Source organism: Acipenser ruthenus, chromosome 2 (assembly GCF_902713425.1).
Source record: "Acipenser ruthenus chromosome 2, fAciRut3.2 maternal haplotype, whole genome shotgun sequence".
Lineage (NCBI taxonomy): Eukaryota > Metazoa > Chordata > Actinopteri > Acipenseriformes > Acipenseridae > Acipenser > Acipenser ruthenus.
The window spans coordinates 63,831,846-63,857,054 of NC_081190.1; the positions used below are offsets into that span (position 1 = coordinate 63,831,846).

Here is a 25,209-nt window from a genome sequence, read left to right on the forward strand (position 1 = left end):
ACAGTTTTAAAAAACACTGTTTTGTACACCCATTTTATAGATCGTTGTTATGGAGGACTATGTAGAATGCTCATTTTAGAGTGCTTATTATGGTGAAGGATGCATAAAAAAAGGAAAACCTAAATAAATTCAGTTAAAATCAATAAAAATTGTAGTTAATTGTGCTGTAATATTTAAGTATATAAACAATAACACCCTCCACATTGGGCATTACACGACCGTTTTATAAATTTTATATATCAATCATTTTCTTGGGGTGGTCTGTATGATCATTATGGTGTTTTAGTGGATTTGTATGTTGACTTTATGTAGCAACAAAGTAGATATTGATTCAGGATAACTTGCGCTGAACAGTCTAAAGAAAGTCTAAAATAAATTGGTACGACATGTTCAGGCTATTTTCAGCAAGTACATTTTAGAAACAGAACGTTGCTCAGCTAAGTCACACCCAATTCTATGAAAATTGAGATCTCAATTTTGGAGCAACAGAACCCCAGGAAAATAAACAAACAAAAAAACATTACAGACATTAGGGACCCGTTTTTCTGGGTAAATGCTGCTTACAGTATAACTTAAACAATATCTACAGTATTGTTAATACAGACTTAATGAATTACAACACAAATACTGCTTTCTAGTGTTTAACCAATCTACAGAAAAAACTCTCTACACCTTATCACATTTTTCCAAATATGTCCATGTATATAATTTTTAAATAAAAATGGATGCAGTTCTGAGGTCAGTGGACCAATCTGTAAAACTTGCTGGGATTTACCTACAGTAGTACATCACTTCTAAGGCTAGATTAATTGAAATGTTTTCAATTTTTATCTGTATGTCCCTTGCGTTATATCAATGGGCAATAAAAACACACAAATATAAGGTAAGCTTATTACAGTTACAAAAGTCAAATATAAAAGCTTTCCCTGTCTGTTCTTTCTATTTATATAACAACCTGTTTTATACATCGAGTAGACTTCCAAAATATAAGGTAAACACTATGACAGATAATGAATTACTTACAAATCAGGCATATTTTCATACCATTTTTTTTTTTTTTTTACCAGTTTAACATCCTGTTACTTTCTGCGTTCTCCATAATCCTAGTATTGCTTAGATTATTACCATGCTTCCTAACTATCTAAACAAAACATTCCTTTTTCATCCACTGGGACTGCTTATTTTCAGAAAAAAAAGAGCAAGACAAAAGCAAATGAACAAAAATGTGTTTTACTACGAAACAGCAGATACAGTACATACTTTGTATTTTGTATAGGGCCTTAAGACTTCAAGTAAAAATGAATATCAACAATTTTAATATTCTGTATACTCATCAGAAGAGGGCACCAAAAATACTTTACTAAATAACTACTAATCAATTCTGAAAATGTTAAAAAGGACACCTAGATTCCTTTTATATTTTCTGTCATTAAATCTTCCAACATACTGCCATCAAAGGACAGACCATTGTAGTAAATATTTTGCAGGACTTGTGTCTCACAAAATACACGAGAAGCCACTTTCAACCCGCAGAGATATTGAGGGAGTGCACTTATAATCGTGAGTTACCTTTCCTGCAATGTTTCTATTTTTAATTAATCTCTCAAAAAATGTATTTGTAGTTTGTTTTGATGAAAGTGTAAACCACAATCACTCTAACACATGACAGTAATGTTTAAGATTAAGAAAACAAATATTTAAAATCATATAACAAGGGATGCACATAAAAAAAATCTGGTTTATTTATGTTAGACAATAGTATTTTATATAATATTTAAATATGCACTTCTAACCTTATTCCAAAACAATGCATATTACTCATAAAGCAAGAAGGCTGATTATGGATCTAAGAAGGATCTTCTTTACACTTCAGCAGGTCTTCAGTTTCTTTCATCCTGAAAGAAAATACATTGTCAGCAGATGAACAAAAAATGATGATTATCTAATATTTATATATTTATATATACAAAAAAAAAAGTACAACATTCTGTCCCATACCATAGTTCAACCGAAAATGACATAACTCTAGTTAACAAGGTTAGTTGGTACTGAAACCTTAGATACCAGTACTTACATTGTGCTTATTCTTGTTAGTCTTTCTTTCGTAGTAGCCTGCAGTAAAATAAAAATCATTAATTATTTACTAAAAACTCTATATACTAATTTATAGGCAAAGTTAAAAAAGACAAAGGAGAAAAACACAAAACCACAACAAACGAATAGCAAAAAGTCAACTGAAGCCAATCTATGTAGCGAACACAGTTGTAAAGCATGTTGTTAAATAGTTCTGAGATTCCCAGCAGTGTATATCACTGAGTGTAATGTCAGTTTGTACCCTTGACCTCACAGAGGAATGCAGCTAAGCTGCTGCCAGTTATACTCACCTTTGAAACTTCTGTCCAAACAAGATAATTCATGTTAGTGGCGTTAGGAGATGTGTCTGTGGATAGGACTGAGCTATATCCAGACGAGTTATGATGAAGAATCTCTGGCGTCTCAGATCTTGTCTCTGTATTTAACAAAAAAAAATTGATTTATAGTTTAGGCAAAAACAAAAAAAGGAAAAAAGTATCAGTTGAAAGGAAGATAGTTTTATTTTTCTTTCACTGCTTATTTTTATGCATTGCTCAAGCCATTATGCAGCTAAAGAACTACTAGACAATTTAAGAAATACAAAAATGACAAATGAGTCTTTTAAAATGACGGAACCTGTAACCTGAAAACTGTCATCTACTCATTAAAAATTACTATTTTAACAGTACATTATAATTACAAGATGCTTTAAAGGTAATGATGAAAATGACTTTGTCAATAACACAAATTATAATGCTTTCCTTGCCACACATCAGGAAACAGCACATCTAAAATTACTGCCTTAATTCATTTTGGGGCATGTCATTAATTAAATCATTCTAATCTCAAATTGTAGTATTTCCCCGCTAGGAGATATAGAGGTGGGGGGGGGGGGCAGCATATGTCTGTATCACACTTTAGAGATCCGGTTGTCCAATTGTAACAAAACTAACTAAGGACCTTGTTTAGCGCAAATTCCGGAAATCTGGGGATTTATGGAGCGGTCTGTCTGTATGTCCAATATTGTGAGGGTATATAAAGCCATCTGTTTGTCAAACTGACAGTTTTACAGGTGCACACAGTAGATTTAAGTCATGTTGACTAATAACTCTAATTTTGACTTTACAGCTGTGGCAGGGAATTAGTGTCACTTACACGCCTGTCTCATTAACAAATATATTATATATAAAAGGTTTCTATAATTTTTATTAATACCAAGATGTATATTTAAATACTGTAAAAATAGTAGCCTCTATTAAATTATTTTCTAGATATGCTTAACATTAAACTAATTTAGATAATAATACTAATACTAATACTAATACTAATAATAATAATAATAATAATAATAATAATAATAATAAAAAAAAAACTTACCAATTGAAACCTTATTTAGTTTGCATTTAGAGGCATCCCCTTCTTTCATATCTGGGGATGTATCATCCTGGTAAAAATAAATAAATAAAATTGAAGCTTTAGCACACGGACTACTTTATATGTGGTGTCCACTAAAAAGAGCATATCATATTGTATTATATATATATATATATATATATATATATATACATATATATACACACACACACACAACACACACACACACACACCCCTCCACCATCAACATTAATGAGGAATCTCTTAAAATAATAATAATTATAAAAAATGAAAAATCACTGCGACCACAAGAGGGAGCCTGAAACTTACTGAAGCCTTTACAAGCCTTTACAAATGCTTTTTCCCAACCATCTGTAGCGGATATGGCAAGTTTAATCTTGCACACTATTCAACATAAAGATTATTACAAGTTTTACTGATTGACCTCAGGGCAGATAACAGAGGTAGGGGTATGGAATGGGTTACCTAGTCATGTTGTTGAGACAGATTCACTTAGATCCTTTAAGACCCAAACTTAATGTTTTTTTTTTTAATTAATCAGCTTCTAGGAACTGTCCATATGGCCTTATTTGTAAATTGTCTTGTGCTATGTACAGAACCTTAATCAAATTGGATTCTCCTTTCCCCAGAATAGTACCCCTAGACAAGTGTCCTGGCACTTTATCCACTCTGAAAAAAAGCAATAATGTAAAGATGGCCATTGAACTTACCTTTCTGGAGCGTAAAATTAACTCTGTTTCAAGTAAAACAACTCTGCTTACAAGGTTGTTCCAGTCCTTCCTATCTATAATCACTTTTCCTGCCATCTCTTGTTCGACAGCCTTGAGCCTTTCCTCCATCACTAAAAGTTTTTGTAGCTTGTTCTGACATTCAGCAAGCTGGAGTTCCAGGGACTTTAACTGAACATTTTCAATTGCAGCCTGTGAAAATTAACACAATTAATAAACTTGGACTGAGATTCCAGAACATGACAGAGGAGCAAATTATTATTATTATTATTATTATTTATTTCTTAGCAGATGCCCTTATCCAGGGCGACTTACAATTGTTACAAGATATCACATTATTTTTACATTTATACAGTTGGGTTTTTACCGGAGCAATCTAGGTATACCTTGCTCAAGGGTACAGCAGCAGTGTCCCCCACCTGGGATTGAACCCACAACCCTCCAGTCAAGAGTCCAGAGCCCTAACCACTACTCCACACTGCTGCCCTATGATTAATGAATATCCGTTGTTTCTATGCTTCTTTACATCATTCACTACAGACACATTACTGCACTATAACATGATCCATTTATAATATTGATCCAATTTATTTCAATTCAATTTCACAGAGGATCTGCATTGAAAATCTGAATGATAATCCAGTGCAGCACAGAGTCACTGCCATCAGATAATTGACACATTCCATAATTAAAGATGTACAGATCTTAAGAAACAAATGTATACTTACTTTTTGCACCAATTGTTCTGTATTAATCTCTTCCTCAAATGTGCAGGAATCATTATCAGAACCCTCAGAGTCACAACTCACTGAGGATGAAGGTGCCTGTACATTTACAGAAAGGCTTACTGGTAAATGTCTTTCCACAAAAGGTTTTGTCTGAAAAAAAAAAAATAATACATAAATAAATAAATAAATCATACTAATAACAAATCATACTAAAAAACAATTAAAAATAAATTAGCTTTAGGCATTTTGTTTGCATGCATTCATGGATGCATACATACATACATACATACATACATACATACATACATACATACATACATACATATATAAAAGGCTTACTTTCAAGTTTGTAGGCTGTAAAGTTTCAGGAAACACAATTTGTGTCTGTGGCTGAACACTAGAGGAGGCAAACGCTTTCTTCTTTGGCTGGACCTTAGCCTGTAAAGATATTATAGAACTATTTTCAACACAATCCAGGCTATCCAAATATTTCAAATACAATACCTTAGATACACTGCTGTATTCTGTGATTTTGCTGTACATAATGGTCTGATTACAGCTATACCACCCGAAAGAATTTAAACTACAGAACACTGCAAAAAGGGAAAACTTGTTGCTGTATCTACAAAATAGCAATGTCTGAAATATCTATACAAATAAAAGGTATAAAATACAAGCAAAGAACCAAAAGATCTTCTAGAAAAAAGGGACCAGTGACAATATTGCTTGTTAGTACTTCTTTAAATAAAGACCAAGAGTTGCACAAATACAATAACTTGTTTTGCAGTATGTTATTGTTATAACAATTTCCAGAACCAATTGAAAATGAATTTCAAGAAGATACAAAAATATGGCCAGATTTCAAAACAAAAATGTACCAATATGATATGATATGACGTATCCAATCTGTCATGTCCAGTATGGGTAATTGACAGCTGAACCCAAAAGGAGCTTTTAGAAAATGTTTTTCACGTCTCTGTCATAGTTTTTATGGTAATTGCCATTTCAGATATATGCTTATGGAATACATTTTGTCTTTGATTTCTACAATAGCTGGGCATTCCTGAAATGGGACAAGCCTAATGATTCTTGTCAGAAAAAGTATCTTTAACATCATCTATGTACTCCAGTAAATGCATAATTTGCCCTGCAGCCCAACTGGTACAGACCCTAGCCCCACCTCAAGGTAAATCTTTAAAATCAAACTTATGAGCAGCTTAAGGTTATTTGTCTTTATCATTCAATATAGTTGTCTTTTTAGCAGTCTGCCCCAGACGGTTGCCTGTCTGTAACAGGGAAAGTTACTTGTGTTTAGATACATATTTTCTAACAACCAAGTCCACGCAAGCAATTATTTAGAAATCTATAGGTAATTATCAGGCTTGAAACAGATAGTAGGAGTATACCAAGTGTCTCATCATACCTTCAGTTTAAATATCCTCTGGTACATCAGAAACAATAAAATCTACAAGCAGATCTAGTCTTGATAGTCGCCATTAGGTACCTAATTAATTGATGTGGTTATTAATGCCCTGTGGGGTATAATACATTATAAGATCTTACATTTTCCATACAATTTTGACTAGATTATCATTATTTATTTTTTTTAAATTACCTTATCAAGATGTGCCAGTTCCTTATGCTTCTTTGTCACAAAGCTGATAATGTCACAAAGAATGTTGATCTTTCTTTCTGCATATCCACACTGGAGAATCTGCTGCTTTGATAAAACTGGTTTATAATGAAACTGGTCCCGCAGCACCTGGAATGGGTATACAATCTTTTTTTTTACCATAGACCATAATAGTCTTTCATGCTTGGAAGTACTGAAAAGAGTGTGTGGTTCAGCTGAAACTATGAATCCCTCATGCAGAACTGGATATATAAAATGTAATTTGAACATACACAACTGGTACTACTCCTTGGATCTGTAAGAGTTAGTGACCAATGTGCTGTAAGTCCTTAACTGACAAATAAAGACCTGGTGAGTTTGTGAGATTTGTATTGTACAATATTTATTATATGCCAGGTTTCCATCTGCACTGTGAAACAATCTTTAAAATTGGATCCCATCTCATTCCAATATTAAACTGGGCTGCCACTGGTTCCATCTTCTGTCTACAATCCAATCTTCAATTGAATGTTACATAAAGGTTGGACACTGTCTCTATGTAACCCTCTGTTCTGCTTAAATGTTGTTCTGCAATCCACAGTTAAAACCTGCATTTACAGTGGGTGCTTATTTGGTAACTTTCTCCATCAGAGACTGGTCTCGAGCAAATTCTCTCAAATACTTCAAACTCCTACTGTCAGACAGTCTCCGTTCAAATTACATTGATTTTGCTCTGCTGTCAATGGAAACTGTAGTAACAGTATCAATTTTAAATTGCTTTCAACTCAAAACAAGCCATTGGTGCACTTGATTTACCTTATAGACAGTTTCAATAAAACGTAGATCATTCTTTCCTGCGAGTTCCACTCTACATCCAACAAGATGTTCAGCCAAATATGAGGAATAAGAAATGAATGCATGGCTCAGGATTGGTAAAAGAGAAGCAGGATCTCCTCTTGCTAGACTGTATAACAGAACATAGATAATATGTTAAACAAATTTAAATACATAACAATATCTGAAACTGACAACTCACAGTCAAACTCCCCTGTTAACAGATTTGTTTCCCATCCAGATCTATATGTTATTACTGTAACATGGTAAGATTATATTAAATTTGATGTGGACTGCAAAAAAGATTGTAATTGAACAATGTAAAAGCTGGAATACATATTTGTGTGATCCATTGTCTTACGTCTTATTAACTTTAATATTATCATCATCACTGATCACTATTGTATTGTGATGAGAATATTTTAGTGTGTCATTTAAATAATTATGCAAATATTTAAAATACAACCCTGTACAGTAGCATTTGATTACTATTTGACCATTGTGAGTTTTAAATACAACACAGTGATTAGTAACAGGAAGCAGCACCAACTTTTTATCTTGAGCATTATCTTTGAAATATTTACATAATTATACCCCCCCCACCCCCCCCCCCCCCCACACACACACACACACACACACACACACAAATAAAAGAGTATACAGTAAGAAAAACTGGGCCAGTGATTATATTGTTTGTGCTTTATAAGTATATTGATTTTAAAACCTTGGTTAGCACACCCTTAACAACATGGCAAAAAATCAATGTAATGTCATGGTATAAAAGTATTCACAGCTCCTGGTATTTTACTAATACATTTGAATATTTAGGCCCAAATAAATGAAAAAGCCTACATTATTAACAGTATTCAACCTAGTACAGTTTAACTAAAGCCAACCCAAATGTAGGCTACATTTAATTGTGCAGTAAATATACACTTATCACATGTATTACTCTTCCAAAAGATTGCCCTATAGTCTGACTACATCTGTTTACAGACTATCGAATTTTTTACCAGGGAAATTTCCAGTACAAAAATAGCTTCAAAGGATCACAGAGTATTTGAGGTTTTATTCTGTTTCCTATTAGCGAATAGAGCTGATTAATGTTAGCCTTTCCTTAAGATGATTGAGAAAATGTCCTTTAATTAAGAGGAAGCTGCTCAGTTTTCTATGTATTTGCTTAAAGGTCAGGGAAAGTTTGCATTAGGTTAAAGCATGAAAGAAATAACTAAGAGACATGATTTTATTTTTTCCAATGGTAAATCAATTTCTAGTGTAATGATAGGGCCAATTGCCAACCAAGGATGTATTTTATTATATTGCTCTACTGATGTTTGTACAGGTTCTCTCTTTTGTACAGAATAAGCTTTTTTCTGTTGCTTCAAAACTCAAATTCTAATTGGCTTTTTGTCAAAATAAGCACAAGGAACAACAACTTGATACATTTGGGAAAATATTATCTTCTCAAATAACTACAAATTGAACTTCTATTGCTCTCACTGAAAAGTGTAAAAGGGACTATCTTTTAGAAAATATTGTGCCTAATGCCTCCCACAGTGTCTGTCATTTATAAGTAAGGGGACATCAGACACACATCCAAAACTTGAACAAAATAAACTCAATGTCTTCAATTGTCATAGAATTTACATATACAGTACCACCAATGAGTGTTCTAAAGTTATGAAGGCTAGGTTATCAATGCATACACTTAATATCTACCAGCTGGTTAAACATAAAGCATTATCATAACACTATTATTCTAGGTTGTGGCTAGTAATGCACATCTGTTGACCGCTAAATTGATGTTAGTACAGGTACAGTACTTCACATCAGTCCGTTTTTAATTTTTGTAACACACCTGACCACTTCAGTAACTGTAGATATAAAATGTGCAAGAACATGTATAGAAGCCTGCTCTAGCTGTAAGGTAAAATCACAGAAAATGCCTTTGCAGAAATTGCACTGAAAAGCAAGCATATCATGGGATGTTAAATTCACTTTTTATGAACTACTACAAAATGTGTATGTGTACATAATTTTATAAAAATAAAAAGATAAGCTAAAGCACTTTTCTCACCATCATATAACAAACTATATGATCGGGAGAAGGTGTCATGCAGTAGTGTACCATATGTTTTGACCATTTATACCTTTTGATTTTTTTTTTTTTTTTAACAAAATAGGTGGAATTCTATTCAGGTTTTTGAGTTGTCCATCTCTCCCAAAACGGCAAGGTACTGTTAAATCCTGCCTCTTACCCAGCATAATCTACATCTCTGTCATAGTTCAGAGAGCGAAGTTGTTGGTGAAGTTTTCGAAGACATCCTTTCAGATCTCCTGTTGCCATCCTCTGTATCTAATAGACTGAATACCTGCATAGAAAGATGTTTAAACAAGAACATTAATACTTAATGTATAAAACAGGGTGATGCAAACGCAGGGCAGCTATATCAGTTTACTTTAAACAGAAGATCGTTTAAATACTTGGGCATCTTAAGTTAGTACACAGAATACAAAAATCATGTTAAAAATTGGTTACAAGTTAGACAAACCACAAACCCCCAACAATACATCTAGGCCTAGTGATTTTTAACTGTAACAGAACAGAATAAATTTTGGCAGTTTAACTATCTGTACCATAACTTGCTCTAGATTTTTTTTTTTTTTTTACTCACCTCAGAAATTGAATCTTTAGCAATTGTATGTTAGCAGAAGAAGTTGTTTCTGATCAGTCACACGATAAATCCACGTTTACTAAATTAATATGAATATTAACTCGTACTCTGAATATTATACTAGTAAACGTTATTGGGTTGCTCAAACCAGCTTTGCTTTTTCCTGTTTCTCCTTAGATACAGTCTTCAGTTTGTATTTGCCGGTTGAACAGAAAGACAGGCGCGATTGGGTTCAGAAGACCTTTGATTGGGCGCTGCAGCCAGCAGTGTTGACAACGACAAAAAAAAAAAGACATGCATTCATGGAACGCACATTCGACACACGGGAAACATGCAATCCATAGTCCTGATCCATTACATTAAACATTATATAAACATTATATATACATTCAATTATTTATTATTATTATCATTTACAGGCCTTGTTTAATTAATTTAGTTTTTGAGAAAATCAGGGATTTTTTTTTTTTTCCGCCTTTGTACGTTACCGTATATAAATGATAACCTTAGATTTACCTGACATTGTACGTCATTTCCACCAACAACAACTAGAAACGTCAAAACCAACAACAGCTGCTGATACTGCTGGATGAGCTTGTGACAGATAGGAAGGATTAGGTGCATTACTTTCAGGTTACAACTCAGCCTTGCCATAGTGTGGTGCGGCTACACGAAGAGACAGGTCGCCATTTCTGGAGCTTCACTGGCTCTAGTTGTATTGTAATGGGTCGTTTTAGAAAGTGATAAACGGGAAATATTACTGCAAAAGTTTTTAATAATACTCAAATTGTGTGTCGTCGCGGCGGCGGTGGAACTCTACATTTAACAGGTAGGTGGCGCTCATTTAGTAACTCAACCTATTGTACTTTTCAGTGAATTGATTGAAAAGAGCGTAACCAATCAGACTATCCAATTTTCTGTTTTCTGTGTAAACCAATCTGGGGTATTTTGTGCTGAGTATTGTCCGTTTCGCAAGTTTGATAGGAACTACAAGACGTCTATGAAATACTGAGGCTCACAAAACTTGACATTTGTCCAACATTACATAGACAGGAATATATTATTATGACAACATTAACCATTAAACTACCAAGCAAACAATCTAGCAATGATGTCCTTGGGAGCCAAGAAGATACTAGCTTCATTGGTTCAGTCTTTTTTGTTTTGTTTAAAGAATGTGTATCGTGTGCTCGTGCTGCAATAACACCGAACCATCAAACTATATGTTCTTTTTTTCATCGTCAATATAATGTTCGCAAGATAAGAATTTGTTTGTAATATTACAGGTGAAATTAAGTGTAACCCCCTCTCTCTTTACATTGAAAAACAAACATTGACAGATAATTGTCAGAATTGGAAATTGGCAACAACAAAAAAAGTAAAGTATTAGTAGATTTTAAACATTACTGTATATTTATTTTTCATTAAAATGTGCGATGATGTAGATAAGTATTTTGATGGACTGAATGACATAAATCCGCTTTAATGTTATGCAGAGTATTAAATAAATTGTCAATGTTGGATTGAATTAATGGGATTACTGTAGTTAAGTGGCTAAAATGGTTGTTATCCAAGTGTTACGTCAAAGGGAATTTATGGTATGCACATAGGCTTTGGAGAGTCATTTCAATTCTCAGTGCTGGTCGCACTTACTCTGTACTGTAGTTAGTGGTATAACACTCTGTAAACAATTAAACAAATACATAAACAATCAAAGAAAGCAACAAGAATAGCATGACTATGTAAATTGACACTTCCCCATACCTACAGCATGCTCATGGGGAACTTGCCTCACTCAGTTATAGGAATATGTAAACTGGTTGAATATTATGAGTGGATACTGTAAAACTTGACAATGATATTCTATTAATAATGTATGTAACAACTGTCATGTTTTCTGTAATGTAAATATTGCAAAAACAATATTATTCAATTGAATGTGAATCAGTATGATGAATCAGAGAGACTGTTAAATATGGCTCTAAGTGAACTTTTGAAAAGTATACATGGCAAATGAACTGTGAAACCTAGATGTCCCATTCTGATCACAGGCATTTTTAAACCATAAAAGCAGAGTGTCCTCAACGTCAGGATATTAAGCAAATCAGAAACATTGACGACTTGCATTCACAGTTTGCTTTATTCACATTTTTCCCTGGCAGGGCTCCAAAATAATTTGCACTAACAGGAAATTTGTGTTAAATTAATTTGTGTTATAAGAAGTAATTTACAATGAGCGACTGCTAAATTTTGCCAGGACCTTATAGAAAATCTGTACTATCCAGAAATTAGTCTAATCTGAGTTCGTTTTAACAAGAATTCACTGTAATGGAAAATGTTTTACCACTGCAAATTATTTATCAAATATATACATATCCTACAATTTACAGTTTATAATTTTTCTACTGTTAAACATTGTCTTTTCTTAAAACAGAAGCCAAAGGGAAAACTTGGTACGCTGTGAAATTATACTTAAGGGACCTGTGAGATGAAGAGTTTTTGAAAATTTACAATAAAGAAATAGGAGGTGAGGTCAAGTTGCATTGGACTGTAAAGTAAATTTTGGTTAACTTATTGAATTGAGTTTCGAAGACACTAAATTCTTAGCGACACCACATGCTAAAATCAGTTTGTCACAAATTCAGCTAACTGGGGGTGCTTTCTTTGTGGAGCAATACTAAAAACATATAGTGCCATTCTGGAAATGCTAGATATCCATTCCTTCATGAAAAAAAAATCATAAGCATGACAGTGGAGCGCAAGTCAACCTTTGGAGCCTTTGGACTGTCCTTGTCTACAAAAACTACTGTAAATAAATTGTTCAACCTGTTTTTACAAGTAATCATTTCTAAATTGCAGTATTTAGTGAATCATAACAGTAAACACTACTTTTTGATTTGTGTTTAGGACTGTGTTTAAAGATTTATGTAAATTAAAATAGTTCAGTTTCAATTGTATCCACCAGGTGGTGCTGCTGGCTAAGGATCAATCTTGTTAGTACCAAAGGTCATATAGAGCATATGTTTCAAAATCTTTAACATTAACAGTTAAAATATACTTAATACATAAAAGTATACTTTATTTTGTGACCTATCATATTTAATGCAATAAGCTGAACTAAAAAAAAAGATCAATCAGAACTATAAAAATACTAAATTGTGGTAAATAAAAAACAGCTTTACTGAAAGTATTGGATTGTTAAATAATTATCATTGTCAAGTAATACTTTGTATTTGAATGTAAATTCTCACTGGCGTAGCCAAATAAACTGTATTTATTTGAGTGTGGTATGTAGTTCACCAAGCACTTTCCTCAAGTTCCTAGAATAGAATGTTGAACAACAAGTTGGACTATATTACTGCAATGACATTTAGCCTATTCAACCCACTTCACATATCTAAGGCAATTAGAAACATCTGAGGAATGTTTTACTGGGTATAAACAGTGGAACACTAGCTGTGGAATTAATACAAGCTGAAAAATAGCACTGGTGTGAGCTGAAAAGCACACTGTAATTAATAAAAAGCAGAAAAAAGCTCTTGTCAGTCCAGCAAGTCTAAAGTCTCAGAGAGGCACATGAATGAAATGTCCTGTAAAAGTCAAACACTGTAATGCTGTAAAACAGAAAATGTTGACAGACAATCTGGATTGCCTAACATGACAAGTTTTCTGAAATAGGTCCTCTCTTTTCAATCTTTATTTGTTGTTTTAGATGGCAGCCTAACGTATTATTATAATAAGTAAAAGGTATGTTGTATGCAATTATATTCTTTGCAAAAAACTTTGTTAATGCATCAGTTAGGATTGATATTAAAAACGACAAAAGTATGGAAATGCGATATTAGGGTTTTTAACCCTAACTCAGCATTCCCTCCCACCCCCTTACAAGCAGTGGAAGGGGCAAGGCAACACAAGCAACCACAGACAGCCTCCATCAGTTAAGACGAACAACACACAACTCTCTGCAGATATTGCATGTGTGTGCTGTCTGCCAACATAGTCCTAAAACATTGGCAAACGTATACAGCCCAACTGTGACGTTGAGACCATCCCTCCCATAAGCTGTATTCTGTTGCTCATCCAGTATGACACTGAAAAATGTTGAAACTGACATGACACACCACACATTCCACTCGCCCATGTTTCATAACAGTGTACCTCATACACTTCCATTTTTGCAGGTGACATTATCATTGTGTCTTACATCTGTCGCATGAGTGTCCTGTTCTTAAAGTGCTCCCATTCCCCCTATCCATGTTACTATGAATGCTAATGCTGGCCCATCACCCCTTCCTCCCTTGCAAAAGACTGTATTATGCCATTGAACATCTGCAATTCCAGACAACAGAAAGTTATGCTAGGACATAGATTCATAGCACTATTGGTAGTCCTTCTGTCATGCACCTGTGTCTGACGATTGACCATACATACACTTCCCCTCATGCTGCCATGCATTCTGTTCTCCAGCACCCACCCAACAAACTGATGCACATCAAACATGTGGATGCCACACTAGACATTGATCATGGCAGTGGATTTCATAGAGGTACAGTGTGATGTTGGTGCCACTATTATGCATTTGTCTCCTATTAGACCCGCATAAGCAGTGCCTAGATATTAAACATGACCCCCCAACACACTGGCATGGCAGTAGGCCTCATACACCTAGTAGACTATGATGATGGATGTCTCTTGTGTTATTTGCAGAGAGTTAACTGATGGCGGCTGTCTGTGGTTGCTTGTGTTGCCTTGCCCCTTCCACTGCTTGTAAGGGGGTGGGAGGGAATGCAGAGTTAGGATTAAAAACCCTAATATCGAATTTCTCTACTTTTGTCATTTTAATATCAACCCTAAGATGCATTAACAAAGTTTTTTGAAAATACATGTATAGCTAGAAAGCCTGAATATTCTATTATAGAGCACAAAAAGTAGAAATGGCTATATTTTTAAACTTGATTAAACACTGACACAGGTTTATATATAATACACATGATTAGTTTTTCTTCACCTATTCACACAAAGTGTTTAACGATCTTAGACCCACCCAGTGCCGGTGTCGTAACCGATACTGCCTCCCCATACGATAGTTTTATACCTCTAAAATAACTACTTTGATTTAGTCTTAACTATCAAAACGCTTCAAAATCAGTTGTTTTCATTTCAAAATGTAATCTGACAAACAAATAGGCTTCAAACTGCTACCACTGAATAATACATATTTTTTCATTGTGTTTAACTACTTTCCTTTTAAAATTACTCTGAATACTGTTTAATGTGTTTTGGTTTCTGAATGAAAACTGAGAAATGTGTTAATTGTGAAATTAATTTGCAAAGGAGGAGCGAAAAGTCAGACGAAAACACAGAAAACCAGATGCCCCAATGTAAGGTGTGTGTAACTCGACACAGAGTTTTTTATTTGTTTATTTTTTAAAGAAAAAAACCCTTCCAACTGAGTGTACATTTTAAAAAATGCAAAAGCAGCACAGATCTAAAGATCAGTCTATTCATTTTCCCGAGAAACACTGTACAATACTGCCTCCCTGTTCTGCTCTGCGCATGTCTTCAAAGTTCTGCACATGCGCAGTTAGCAAAAAGACAGTATCATCAGGGAGGCACAATTGGTTACGACACCGCCGCTACGATTTACTGGGCCCTGGTGCAGACAGTGAAGTAGACCCCTCCCCCAAAAAGAAAGTACAGTGCTGCTGCAGCACAGCCTAAAGAAAACCGTTTGAAAATAAATACATCAGCAGCAAAATCGGAATCGGTCAAAAACATATTATTTTTCAACAAAACATATTGTGACGTTATTTTAAGATGACTGTGAATAAGACAGGAATCAATCAAGTAACAGTATATCCAAACATTTTAATAAATCAATTGTGTAACAAGATAAATTAATTTGACTCTGTTTACTTAATATTGAAACTGTATCTTCAAATTAGTCACGGAACGTATTAAAACATATTAATCATATGCATCAGTTGGATTTTTAAATTAATATTATCAAGTACAAAAGTTAGTACTAAAACGCTTCTATAAAAAAAAAAAAAAAACCTGGCCCACAGTACAAATGCCTTCGTTACAACTCATAAGAAAAAACATCATTCTATGAACAAACTTAACAAAATAATATCCCAAAAGCATTTTTTTTTTTTTAAATACTGAATTTTCACCATTCATTAGTAATATTCAGAGTTAATGGAATTTTGTGAGGCAGGCATACTCAGACACATTCGGCCTTTTGGCTGACAGCGATTTGGGAATGCTGTTTGTGCGTTGTGGAGATTTTGTTTAGACAAAGAGTTCCAACTAGTAGTTACAGCATATGTAATAAACTGTAACATTAATATTATGGGTGAAATACATAAACACATCTTGCTATACAGTACAGACCATTGTAAATTGACACTATGTTTATTGATTCTGCCAGTAAGCATGTACAGTTGTAATTTATCTATTATATCTCCTTATATAATTAAATCATTTTGCTTCATGGAGACGAATGAAGCCTGAATTACATACCACTTTGTAGTTTTCCATACTTAATTAAAAACTGACAACAATTAAAAAATTTGACATTTCGAAATCCAACATGCCAATATCGTTCTGTAGAGAGCTATCACATGACCTTAACACTGACCTATTGCCAGAGCGCTCGCTGTGCGTCCCGCCTCCAGATAGACAATCTGTCAGCTGTGATTTGGGAATTTGTGTTTTGATTGACAGTCCACTAATACTACCTTGCTACGTTTTTTTTTCTAATCCCAGTGGAGTAGATTGAACCTATATCAGGGGCAGATCCAGACTTTCATGAAAGGGGAGGGGGGTCATGAAGGGGGGATACCTGATATGAAACATACCGATAAAGTAAACAATATTTTGACATTTTTAACGAAGGGGGGGGGGGGGGGGGGGCGGACCCCCAGGAACCCCCCCTGGAACCGCCCATGTATATATTTTACGTCTAGTCATTAAAGTGGGCTCAGAAAAAAAAAAAAAAAGACATGGACTCGGGGCTGGGATATAATACAGATAGTAATAGTTGATAGTTTTCAAGTGAGGACGTTTAATTTTACTGTAACCATTAAAATATTTAATATATAAAATGTAATAAGCTGTTAGCATTTGGGATATAAAAAATAAGTTTTCGAACCACTGATATTTGATGTGCTAGGCAAACATGCTAACCACTACACTTTACGTATCAGACATCTATCCAAGAAAAGTGGAAATCCAGTTGAAAACAATGGGGGATGAAAATGTGAATAATCTTTGAACGGATTAATATTTTTACACAAAACAAAACGCAGGTATACTCAGTCATCCTAGCGTGTTCTACCACAAAAACATTCTGTTTAAAATTCCAAATCGTATTGGCGCAGGGCGAGAGAAAAAACTGCAAAAAAATAGCAATTTTTTGCATTTTTTTCACTATCTGGAACACTACTTTCCACATCAAGAGATCTACCACAGGGGACAGTGCGTACGATGTTTCAGGCAAATCTGTCAAACGATTCTAAAGTTATTAAAGGGCAAAAATGTGAGTTTAACATTGAATCCATGGTCAAACCCTAACTATAATAAATCAGTTTAAGGCATGTGGCAGCCTTTAAGGCCTTTAACACCACATGTGACAGGTTAGGATCATGGCCCTGACTGGCTACTGGCCTGGCAGGAATTAGACAGAAAGCTGCAGTTTTAAGCACTAGAGTGCATTTAATAAACAAGACAGCAAATAAACAGGAACAAACAATCTGGCATGAGGGCCTCAAGGACACAATATTTGCACAACTATCTAAACTCCATATATTATTATTATTATTATTATTATTATTATTATTATTATTATTATTATTTATTTCTTAGCAGACTCCCTTATCCAGGGCAACTTACAATTGTTAGAAGATATCACATTATTTTTACATACAATTACCCATTTATACAGTTGGATTTTTACTAGAGCAATCTAGGTAAAGTACCTTGCTCAAGGGTACAGCAGCAGTGTCCCCCACCTGGGATTGAACCCACGACCCTCTGGTCAAGAATCCAGAGCCCTAACCACTACTCCACACTGCTGCCCTACCTAAATATACCTAAATGTAAACTTAAAACCATAAAACCCTTTTTGAATATGTTTATATTATTTATATTAGACGTATCATCTGAACATGTTTCTATTCTAGACACAAATTACAACAGGGACCGTTCTAAATGAAAAGAAAAATAATGAAATCACATTGAATACATGTTAAATCATTTTAAATACAAGTAAAAAAAAGATTTTATTCCTAAACAAAATGAATCGCTTATTACTTACTCTGCGGCCGCACCTATTGATCAAAGTACTGTATAGGAAAAGATTGGATATAAAAAAAAAAAAATTATTATTATTATTATTATTAATGAATGCACATTATTAGTGCACATTCTGTTGTAGCTCTTGTTCCCTGAGATCACCCCCCTCTTGAGATGTGTGGACTACGTTATACTATATGGGCAGCAGTGTGGAGTAGTGGTTAGGGCTCTGGACTTCTGACCGGAGGGTCGTGGGTTCAATCCCTTGTGGGGGACACTGCTGCTGTACCCTTGAGCAAGGTACTTTACCTAGATTGCTCCAGTAAAAACCCAACTGTATAAATGGGTAATTATATGTCAAAAATAATGTGATATCTTGTAACAATTGTAAGTCGCCCTGGATAAGGGCGTCTGCTAAGAAATAAATAATAATAATAATAATAATATATGGTTAGGTCTCGATCTGGGATATTATAGCACTAAACTGGTATCAGTGTAATTCAAGTCTGTCATTTAATAGTAATTATTGTTAAAGTGAAGTAAACAATAATCCACAATAATCCACACCAAACAGTAACATTACTTCATGACCAATAAGAATGTTTTAAATTATCACCTAAGTGTGTACCACAATGTACCCTGATTTGACATTTACTTTAAATAAGTTCATTAGAAAATATGTTTAATTTGTACATAATCATATCTTTTTTTTTTTTTTTTTTTAAGTAGCGAAGCATTCAATGTCCCCTTGTTACAGTTCAGTGGGCAGACTAGAGACACATAGTATGAATCTCATCTCTCGAGTCTAATAAAGACCACTGTTTTTTCATTGGCTCAGTTACTTTCCTAGAGTAAGTCTCTCAGTTTTTAATGTTTGAAAACAAAGATTGGATTGAAAAACAAAATAAATATTTTATCCTGAATGTACAGTAGGTAGTTATTATCCTCATTAAAGTTGCTGAATCAATCCATTTAAACTGCTTTTTCAACATCAGTATTTTCATGCACTCTATTATTAGGCTTATTAAAGATTAGAAAATAGATATCCACCACATGATTTATTTGCCTGAAAGCTTTTAGAAGGTTTTAGTAAAATGTGATATTTAAAATAAATAACAGGTAGCAATACACATTACAGTCCTTGTTTTCATGATGTTGATTTTTAGCAATGGATAGGCTACATCATTGCAAATAAATAGCCTAAATACATTTTGTGGGTTTCTTAAGGGGATAATTTCTGTCGTTTTCCAGGTGTGCAAATGGGTCAGGTGCTGTGGAGGGTTGCTAGAAACCAGCAGTTTCAGCAAGAATACAGTGAGCAGAGCTACCTTGCAAGGGAGTGTGGGAGAAGGACGGCTGCAACTGCTGATAATGTGAACCACCACAGACAAGGCCAAGGTGGAATAGATATCTACCAGTTGTTGAAAGCTAGGAAATCCAAGGAAGAACAAGGGTTCATTGACTTAGAAATGCTTCCGCCTGAGTTGAGTATTACTATCCTGTCTTACCTGAATGCTACTGACCTCTGCCTGGCATCATGTGTCTGGCAGGACCTAGGTAAAGATGAGTACCTGTGGCAAGGGTAAGTGAACTGTATATTCACATTATGTGTAACAGGGAATTTGGTTGAGGGGAACCCACTCTGACTTTTGATGTTACCTTGAAGAAACCAGTAGCGATGGCTTTATATCACAGTATACATCAACCTGTAAAGAACGGCCTAAAAAGACAGCTTCTCGTCACTCACTGAAATTGTAAACTTTACTTAAAAGTATGTCAAAGTGGGCAGGATAGGGGCTGGGTATCACAGATATTTACTGTAATCCACATGCCATTGTCAAATTCAAATCTTTTTACAATACATTTATGATCAATTACTTCTAGGTTTTCTAGGTTTTTTGTAGGCAATAAAATGTGGTTACTTTACAGTAACAATGGATAGAATAAGACCATATTTGCAGGGTTTAAATTTAGATGATAAAGTAGTACTTTTAAAAACTGCCCCCATCACACAACTAAAGTCTCACAGACCATTTGAGGTACTGACTTCATATTTGCAATGTTTATATAATCCTGATGTATTGGTGATTGTGACATTGACCTCTGACCTAAGATGGCTGCCATATTGAGGTTATGTGACTAGTTTCTGGGCTGTAGAGACAGAACATTTTGGCACCACTTTTTGAGTGTTTATAAAAATTCCTGTATGTTAAACTGTGAAAGAAAGTCTTTAACAAAGAATAGAGCCTACTGTCTTTACACAGCTGTTTTCTAAAATACATACGGTCAGGATCCATAACCCATGTTGTCCAGTGAAAAACTGACTCCCTGATACTGACCATATAAATGGTTTATAAACTATTCCTGCAGACATGCCATACAGTCCCCAGGGATGTTTTGTTCACAAAATATTTCTAGTTGAGTTTGGTTTTCTGTTTCAGACAGTGCAAGTCTACATGGGGTCACTGTTCCATATACAATAGAAGATTACCATCTGAGTTCTCCTACAGAAAACTCTACATGCAGCTAGATGAGGGCAGTCTTACTTTCAACGGCAACCCTAATGAGGTAAATATATCCAATGTATTATTTTACTTATTTTTAAAGTGGTAGAAATGATGTGGTTTTCTATAATGTTTATACACAGTGAATGGTTTATCATTACTTCTGACAATAATAATCAACTTATTGATGTATTCAAAGTGTATTCAAAGATTGAATTACTTTTTTTTTTTTAGTGTGTATATATGTTATGGTAAAAGTACGAATATTGGCAAATCTTAACATTTACTGGTAAATGTCGACATTTACCTAGCAAAACGGTAAATGTCAGAAATAAACACGATAACGCTTTATTTCGGACATTTAGCGGTAAATCTCAAGAATGTAAGGCTTCAGGAGTCCTGTATAACTCCAAGTGCCACGAGAGTCTACCATGCTGCAGTAAGTAAATATATCTATTTTGTGCCTGTATTTGTCCCGTTTTGTGTCATAACGAAAGGTCCTAAATGATTTAATTAGCATTTAACAGCATATTATTTGTGATCAAACTACTACATATTTGTACAATATCCTTCAATACCATTGTGAATTGTTTTATGCACAAATTTACCAGAATGTTGGTTGTTCTACATAAGTTGATCACAATTTTGTTCAGTGCCATAATGAATTGCTCAATTGTGCATTACTGTAAGCTCATTAATGATTATTTTGTTAATGGAAAATGTGTATGCAGAAATAAGTATATTGTTCGACATTAATTGTTAATTGACCATAAATACATTCTTTGATGATATACCTGCATTTACCAATATGCTTCTGTAAATCATAAACTTAACAGGTAAATGTCTGAAAAGCAATCTTATTTCTTCATAATTTCAGACATTTACCAGTAGAATGTAAGATTGACACCGAATTCTGACTTTTACCGTAACACACACATTATGTGTTCCAGCTGTATCTTAAATGCCAAAACTGCAGGCTAGCTGATGGAATCTGTGTTCTAGAATAGCCAATTCAGGTCTTTTGTGTTTTCAAATTCATTAAATCATTATAGTTTGAAAATTACACAATCAGTAAAATATAGGAAAAACCATGATTTTATTGGTAAGTGTATTTTTATATTTATTTATTAAAATGTTTTACAAGAATAAACTCATTGAGATGGCACACAGTTTTCACCCTCTGAGACAGACATTGAAATGGAATAGGTATGTACAATTCTGTACTTTCATATATTGTACAAAATACCTCTGGTAGGATTTTCCTTTTGAAAGGAAACTTATGTTTAAGTTTTATGTGTTTGAAGTCATGGATGAAAAATGTGCTCATCACCACAAATATGTACCACTAGCTTACCTATATTTAGTTGGTAGTTTAATATAATGTAATATTAAAAGGTATTGGGGGGGGGGGTTGTGTTTATTAAGGTTACATTTATTTATGTAATATGGAATTTAAAAAAGTTTGTGAAAATTGTAATCTAACATAATAGTTTTGCTCTTCTGAGAGTTTTCTCCTTCAACAGTAGATTCCTGAGTTTACATTTTTAACAGACTGGTACTTCACTGAAATCCATGCACTAAACATTTTGAAATACTGGATTAAACTTTTGTGAATAGCATGCAAAAACTTTTGATGCATTAAACTTTTGTTAATAGCATGCAAAAAAGAAATCATTGTTATGCTGTCTGAACATGATACTAAAATAGTAATTTATGTAAATGAAGGCAAAACGCCTTTATTAATTATTATATGTGTTAACATGGAAATTCAGACACAACTAGCACTTAAAACAAGATTGAAACAGACATAAGAGAAACTTGAATATTCTGTAAGTCAAGCTCATTGTATCTTTAAGTATGCTTTTTGTACTTCACCATATTGTACATCATACATCTAAAACATAACCTTTATTAGCTTTAATCATTGTGTTCATGTTGAATTCCATTGGTAGTTTTTGTTGTTTTTTTTTTGTTTGTTTTTTTTTGTTCAGTTTGTTACTGTTTGTTTTTGTTTTAGGGAATTGAATACTTTATGTCAAAGGGTATTCTGAATGACCACCCAAAGGAACTTGCTAAGTTTATATTCTACACAAGAACACTAAATTGGAAGATGTTAAGGATATATCTTGATGAAAGGTAAAGGGTCCTAAGTGTATTTAAAATGTGATGTGATCTAGTTTAAAGGTTTTGTGTTTTTACATTCTATTTCTAAACATTTCACTTTTTTGTTTCATCCAGGAGGGATGTTTTGGATGAGCTTGTAACCCTTCACAACTTTAGCAACCAGTTCTTGCCGAATGCACTGCGAGAGTTTTTCCGGCACATTCATGCACCAGAGGAGCGTGGCGAGTACCTTGAGACTCTCATTACTAAATTCTCACACCGGTTCTGTGCATGCAACCCTGCTTTGGTGAGGGAGGTTGGTCTAAGTCCAGGTAAAAATCATTGTTTCAGTGTTAATCGTTCTCAGGTTCTGCTGAAAAAAAAAAAGTCTTTCTTGAGGGGGTCATTTTAATTATCTAAGTAGTAGCGGATCTAAAATAAGGGGAAAATAAATCAGTTATTTGGGAAAATACTGCTATGATTTAATATTTAAAGGGTGTTATACCATTGTTAGTCCCTAATATGTTTAGATTTGAAAAGTAATGTTCTTGAAAAATTTCCCAGATTAGGACAAGAAGTCACTTCAGTTTTCTTGTGTCTCTTTTCACCCAACAGTGAACCTAAATAGCCTAATATTTGCTCCCTATCAGCACAAAATATTACAACACAGTTGCTTTTTCTCTTATAGATAAAGTATTAAAAGCTTATAGAGTTTATTAAAAGCGTACAGCATTATGTTAACTGATATAACATAATTCTGCACATATCCTACCAGCAGTGGCCTTATTTTGGATATACCAATTTAAAAACATTGTATATTTTTGCATTTCCTGTTTTGTACACTACTACATCAATGTGTGTGTGTGTTTGCTACGAGTTGTCAGTAACAATACATCAGTAAAAGTGAATACTGGAGACCCTGGTATTGCACCCTTAATGTCATTGACTCTTAGGTGAATCACATGCAGGCTTAAAGCATTAGCGGTGAAAGCCACTGCATCATCCAATCGAGATTCCTTATTCTAATAATATGTAGCACAGCTCAGCTGCCTTTATCTTCTAAAAGGTGAATGCAGGCTATATTGGGAATCTTAACTACAGAATGAGTTTACTAAAAAAAAACAATACACATTGTAACTGGTGTTTCCATTTGTGCACTCTTTCCAGATGCAGTCAATGTACTTTGCTACTCCCTGATTCTGCTGTCCATCGACCTGTCCAGCCCACATGTCAAAAACAAAATGTCAAAGCGAGAGTTCATTCGAAATACTCGCCGTGCTGCTCAGAACATCAGTGAGGATTTTGTGGGGCACCTCTACGACAACATTTATCTTATCGGCCATGTGGCTGCTTCATAGAACAAAACATTGCACTTAACATTTGCATAAAAAGCAGCAAATGCACATAAAAGTATAATCATGCTATAGACAAGGGGTTGTGTTGGTGCTGGTCATTCTAACCTCTATAATACAATCAGTTATTAAGTCTTTACCATGCTAGCTGCTGTGTGATAGCTGATTGATCGTGTGAAGAGCACTATTTCTGTGTATTTCTATTTATCATGTTTTGCACATAGTGGTGCCAATAGACCGCATTGAAAAAACACAGTAATTTGTATAACACTAACTTGTCAAGGTTGGGCAAGAAAGTGGTCATTGTGGTAATGGGGTTTCTTAAATTAAGTTAAATTAAACCCTAACTTTTTTTTTAAATTGCGTGTGATGTGTAAATATTTAACTAGAGAGCTTTATAAACATATCATTATTTTATTGTATTTTAACTAAAGAATTTTCTCTAACATGAGTGAGTTTATTTTTATTGTTGTACATTTGCATTTATTTCTTTCCAAAACACTGACTGGACAACAGTATATCTAAAATATTTGTAAACTCCTTTTATAGACTCTTTTTTTCTTGATACTCAAATTTAGAAGCTAATATATGGACAAACAATATTTGGTACAGGTACTTGCATGTTTGACAGCCTAATTTTAAATGTACATGATTCAACTAAAAGTATTGTCATGCAAGGAAAAGAGGGTGTTACAGTATGCAAATGCATCAGATAAATTGAAAAATGTGTCGTGCATCAAAGGTAGTATTTTTGTCAGGTGTTCCAGAACATACAGTATTCTCCAAAGCAAGACTATTTATCAGTCAGGTTTAAGTGTGGTGTAATGCATTAAGCACTGTCAAATTAGCAGCAGCAGGTCAGACAGAAGATTGATAAGTGAAAGGCAGAGGACCCTAGTTGAGACAT

At 34.1% G+C, this 25,209-nt stretch overlaps 2 protein-coding genes across 6 annotated transcripts; one reads left to right on the forward strand and one right to left on the reverse strand.

The window, feature by feature from the left end:
* Nucleotides 1–1,214: 1,214 nt before the first annotated feature.
* cep44 (centrosomal protein 44) lies at nt 1,215–10,330 on the reverse strand. Its single transcript, XM_034927295.2, has 11 exons — nt 10,046–10,330; nt 9,629–9,742; nt 7,353–7,500; nt 6,540–6,686; nt 5,264–5,362; nt 4,925–5,074; nt 4,179–4,388; nt 3,451–3,517; nt 2,385–2,509; nt 2,075–2,112; nt 1,215–1,895 (listed from the first exon to the last, which is right to left on the reverse strand). Exons 2-11 carry the CDS (start codon nt 9,715–9,717, stop codon nt 1,847–1,849), a joined length of 1,122 nt encoding a protein of 373 aa, XP_034783186.2. The 5' UTR covers nt 9,718–9,742; nt 10,046–10,330; the 3' UTR covers nt 1,215–1,846.
* A 247-nt stretch (nt 10,331–10,577) lies between these two features.
* On the forward strand, nt 10,578–24,753 carry fbxo8 (F-box protein 8). Of its 5 annotated transcripts, XM_034013173.3 has the most exons (8): nt 10,579–10,874; nt 12,480–12,572; nt 15,380–15,431; nt 19,595–19,925; nt 20,785–20,911; nt 22,865–22,983; nt 23,086–23,282; nt 24,118–24,753. In XM_034013173.3, the coding sequence occupies exons 4-8, from the start codon at nt 19,603–19,605 to the stop codon at nt 24,306–24,308; spliced, it is 957 nt and encodes a 318-aa protein (XP_033869064.1). In that variant the 5' UTR covers nt 10,579–10,874; nt 12,480–12,572; nt 15,380–15,431; nt 19,595–19,602; the 3' UTR covers nt 24,309–24,753. The 5 variants fall into 5 exon arrangements, with proteins under 5 accessions (XP_033869068.1, XP_033869064.1, XP_033869067.1 ...); XM_034013176.3 differs by lacking the exon at nt 15,380–15,431; XM_034013175.3 differs by lacking the exon at nt 12,480–12,572.
* The last annotated feature ends 456 nt before the right edge of the window (nt 24,754–25,209 follow it).

Bases quoted from the DNA above. Each gene is read 5' to 3' on its own strand.
- fbxo8 (XM_034013173.3), top strand. From the start codon at position 19,603: ATGGGTCAGGTGCTGTGGAGGGTTGCTAGAAACCAGCAGTTTCAGCAA. The intron at 20,912-22,864 runs GTAAATATATCC...TTTTTGTTTTAG, and splicing joins TCAACGGCAACCCTAATGAG to GGAATTGAATACTTTATGTC. The intron at 23,283-24,117 runs GTAAAAATCATT...CACTCTTTCCAG, and splicing joins GGAGGTTGGTCTAAGTCCAG to ATGCAGTCAATGTACTTTGC.
- cep44 (XM_034927295.2), bottom strand. From the start codon at position 9,717: ATGGCAACAGGAGATCTGAAAGGATGTCTTCGAAAACTTCACCAACAA. The intron at 6,687-7,352 runs GTAAATCAAGTG...TACCCATTCCAG, and splicing joins TTATTGAAACTGTCTATAAG to GTGCTGCGGGACCAGTTTCA. The intron at 5,075-5,263 runs GTAAGCCTTTTA...TTTTTTTTTCAG, and splicing joins TACAGCCTACAAACTTGAAA to ACAAAACCTTTTGTGGAAAG.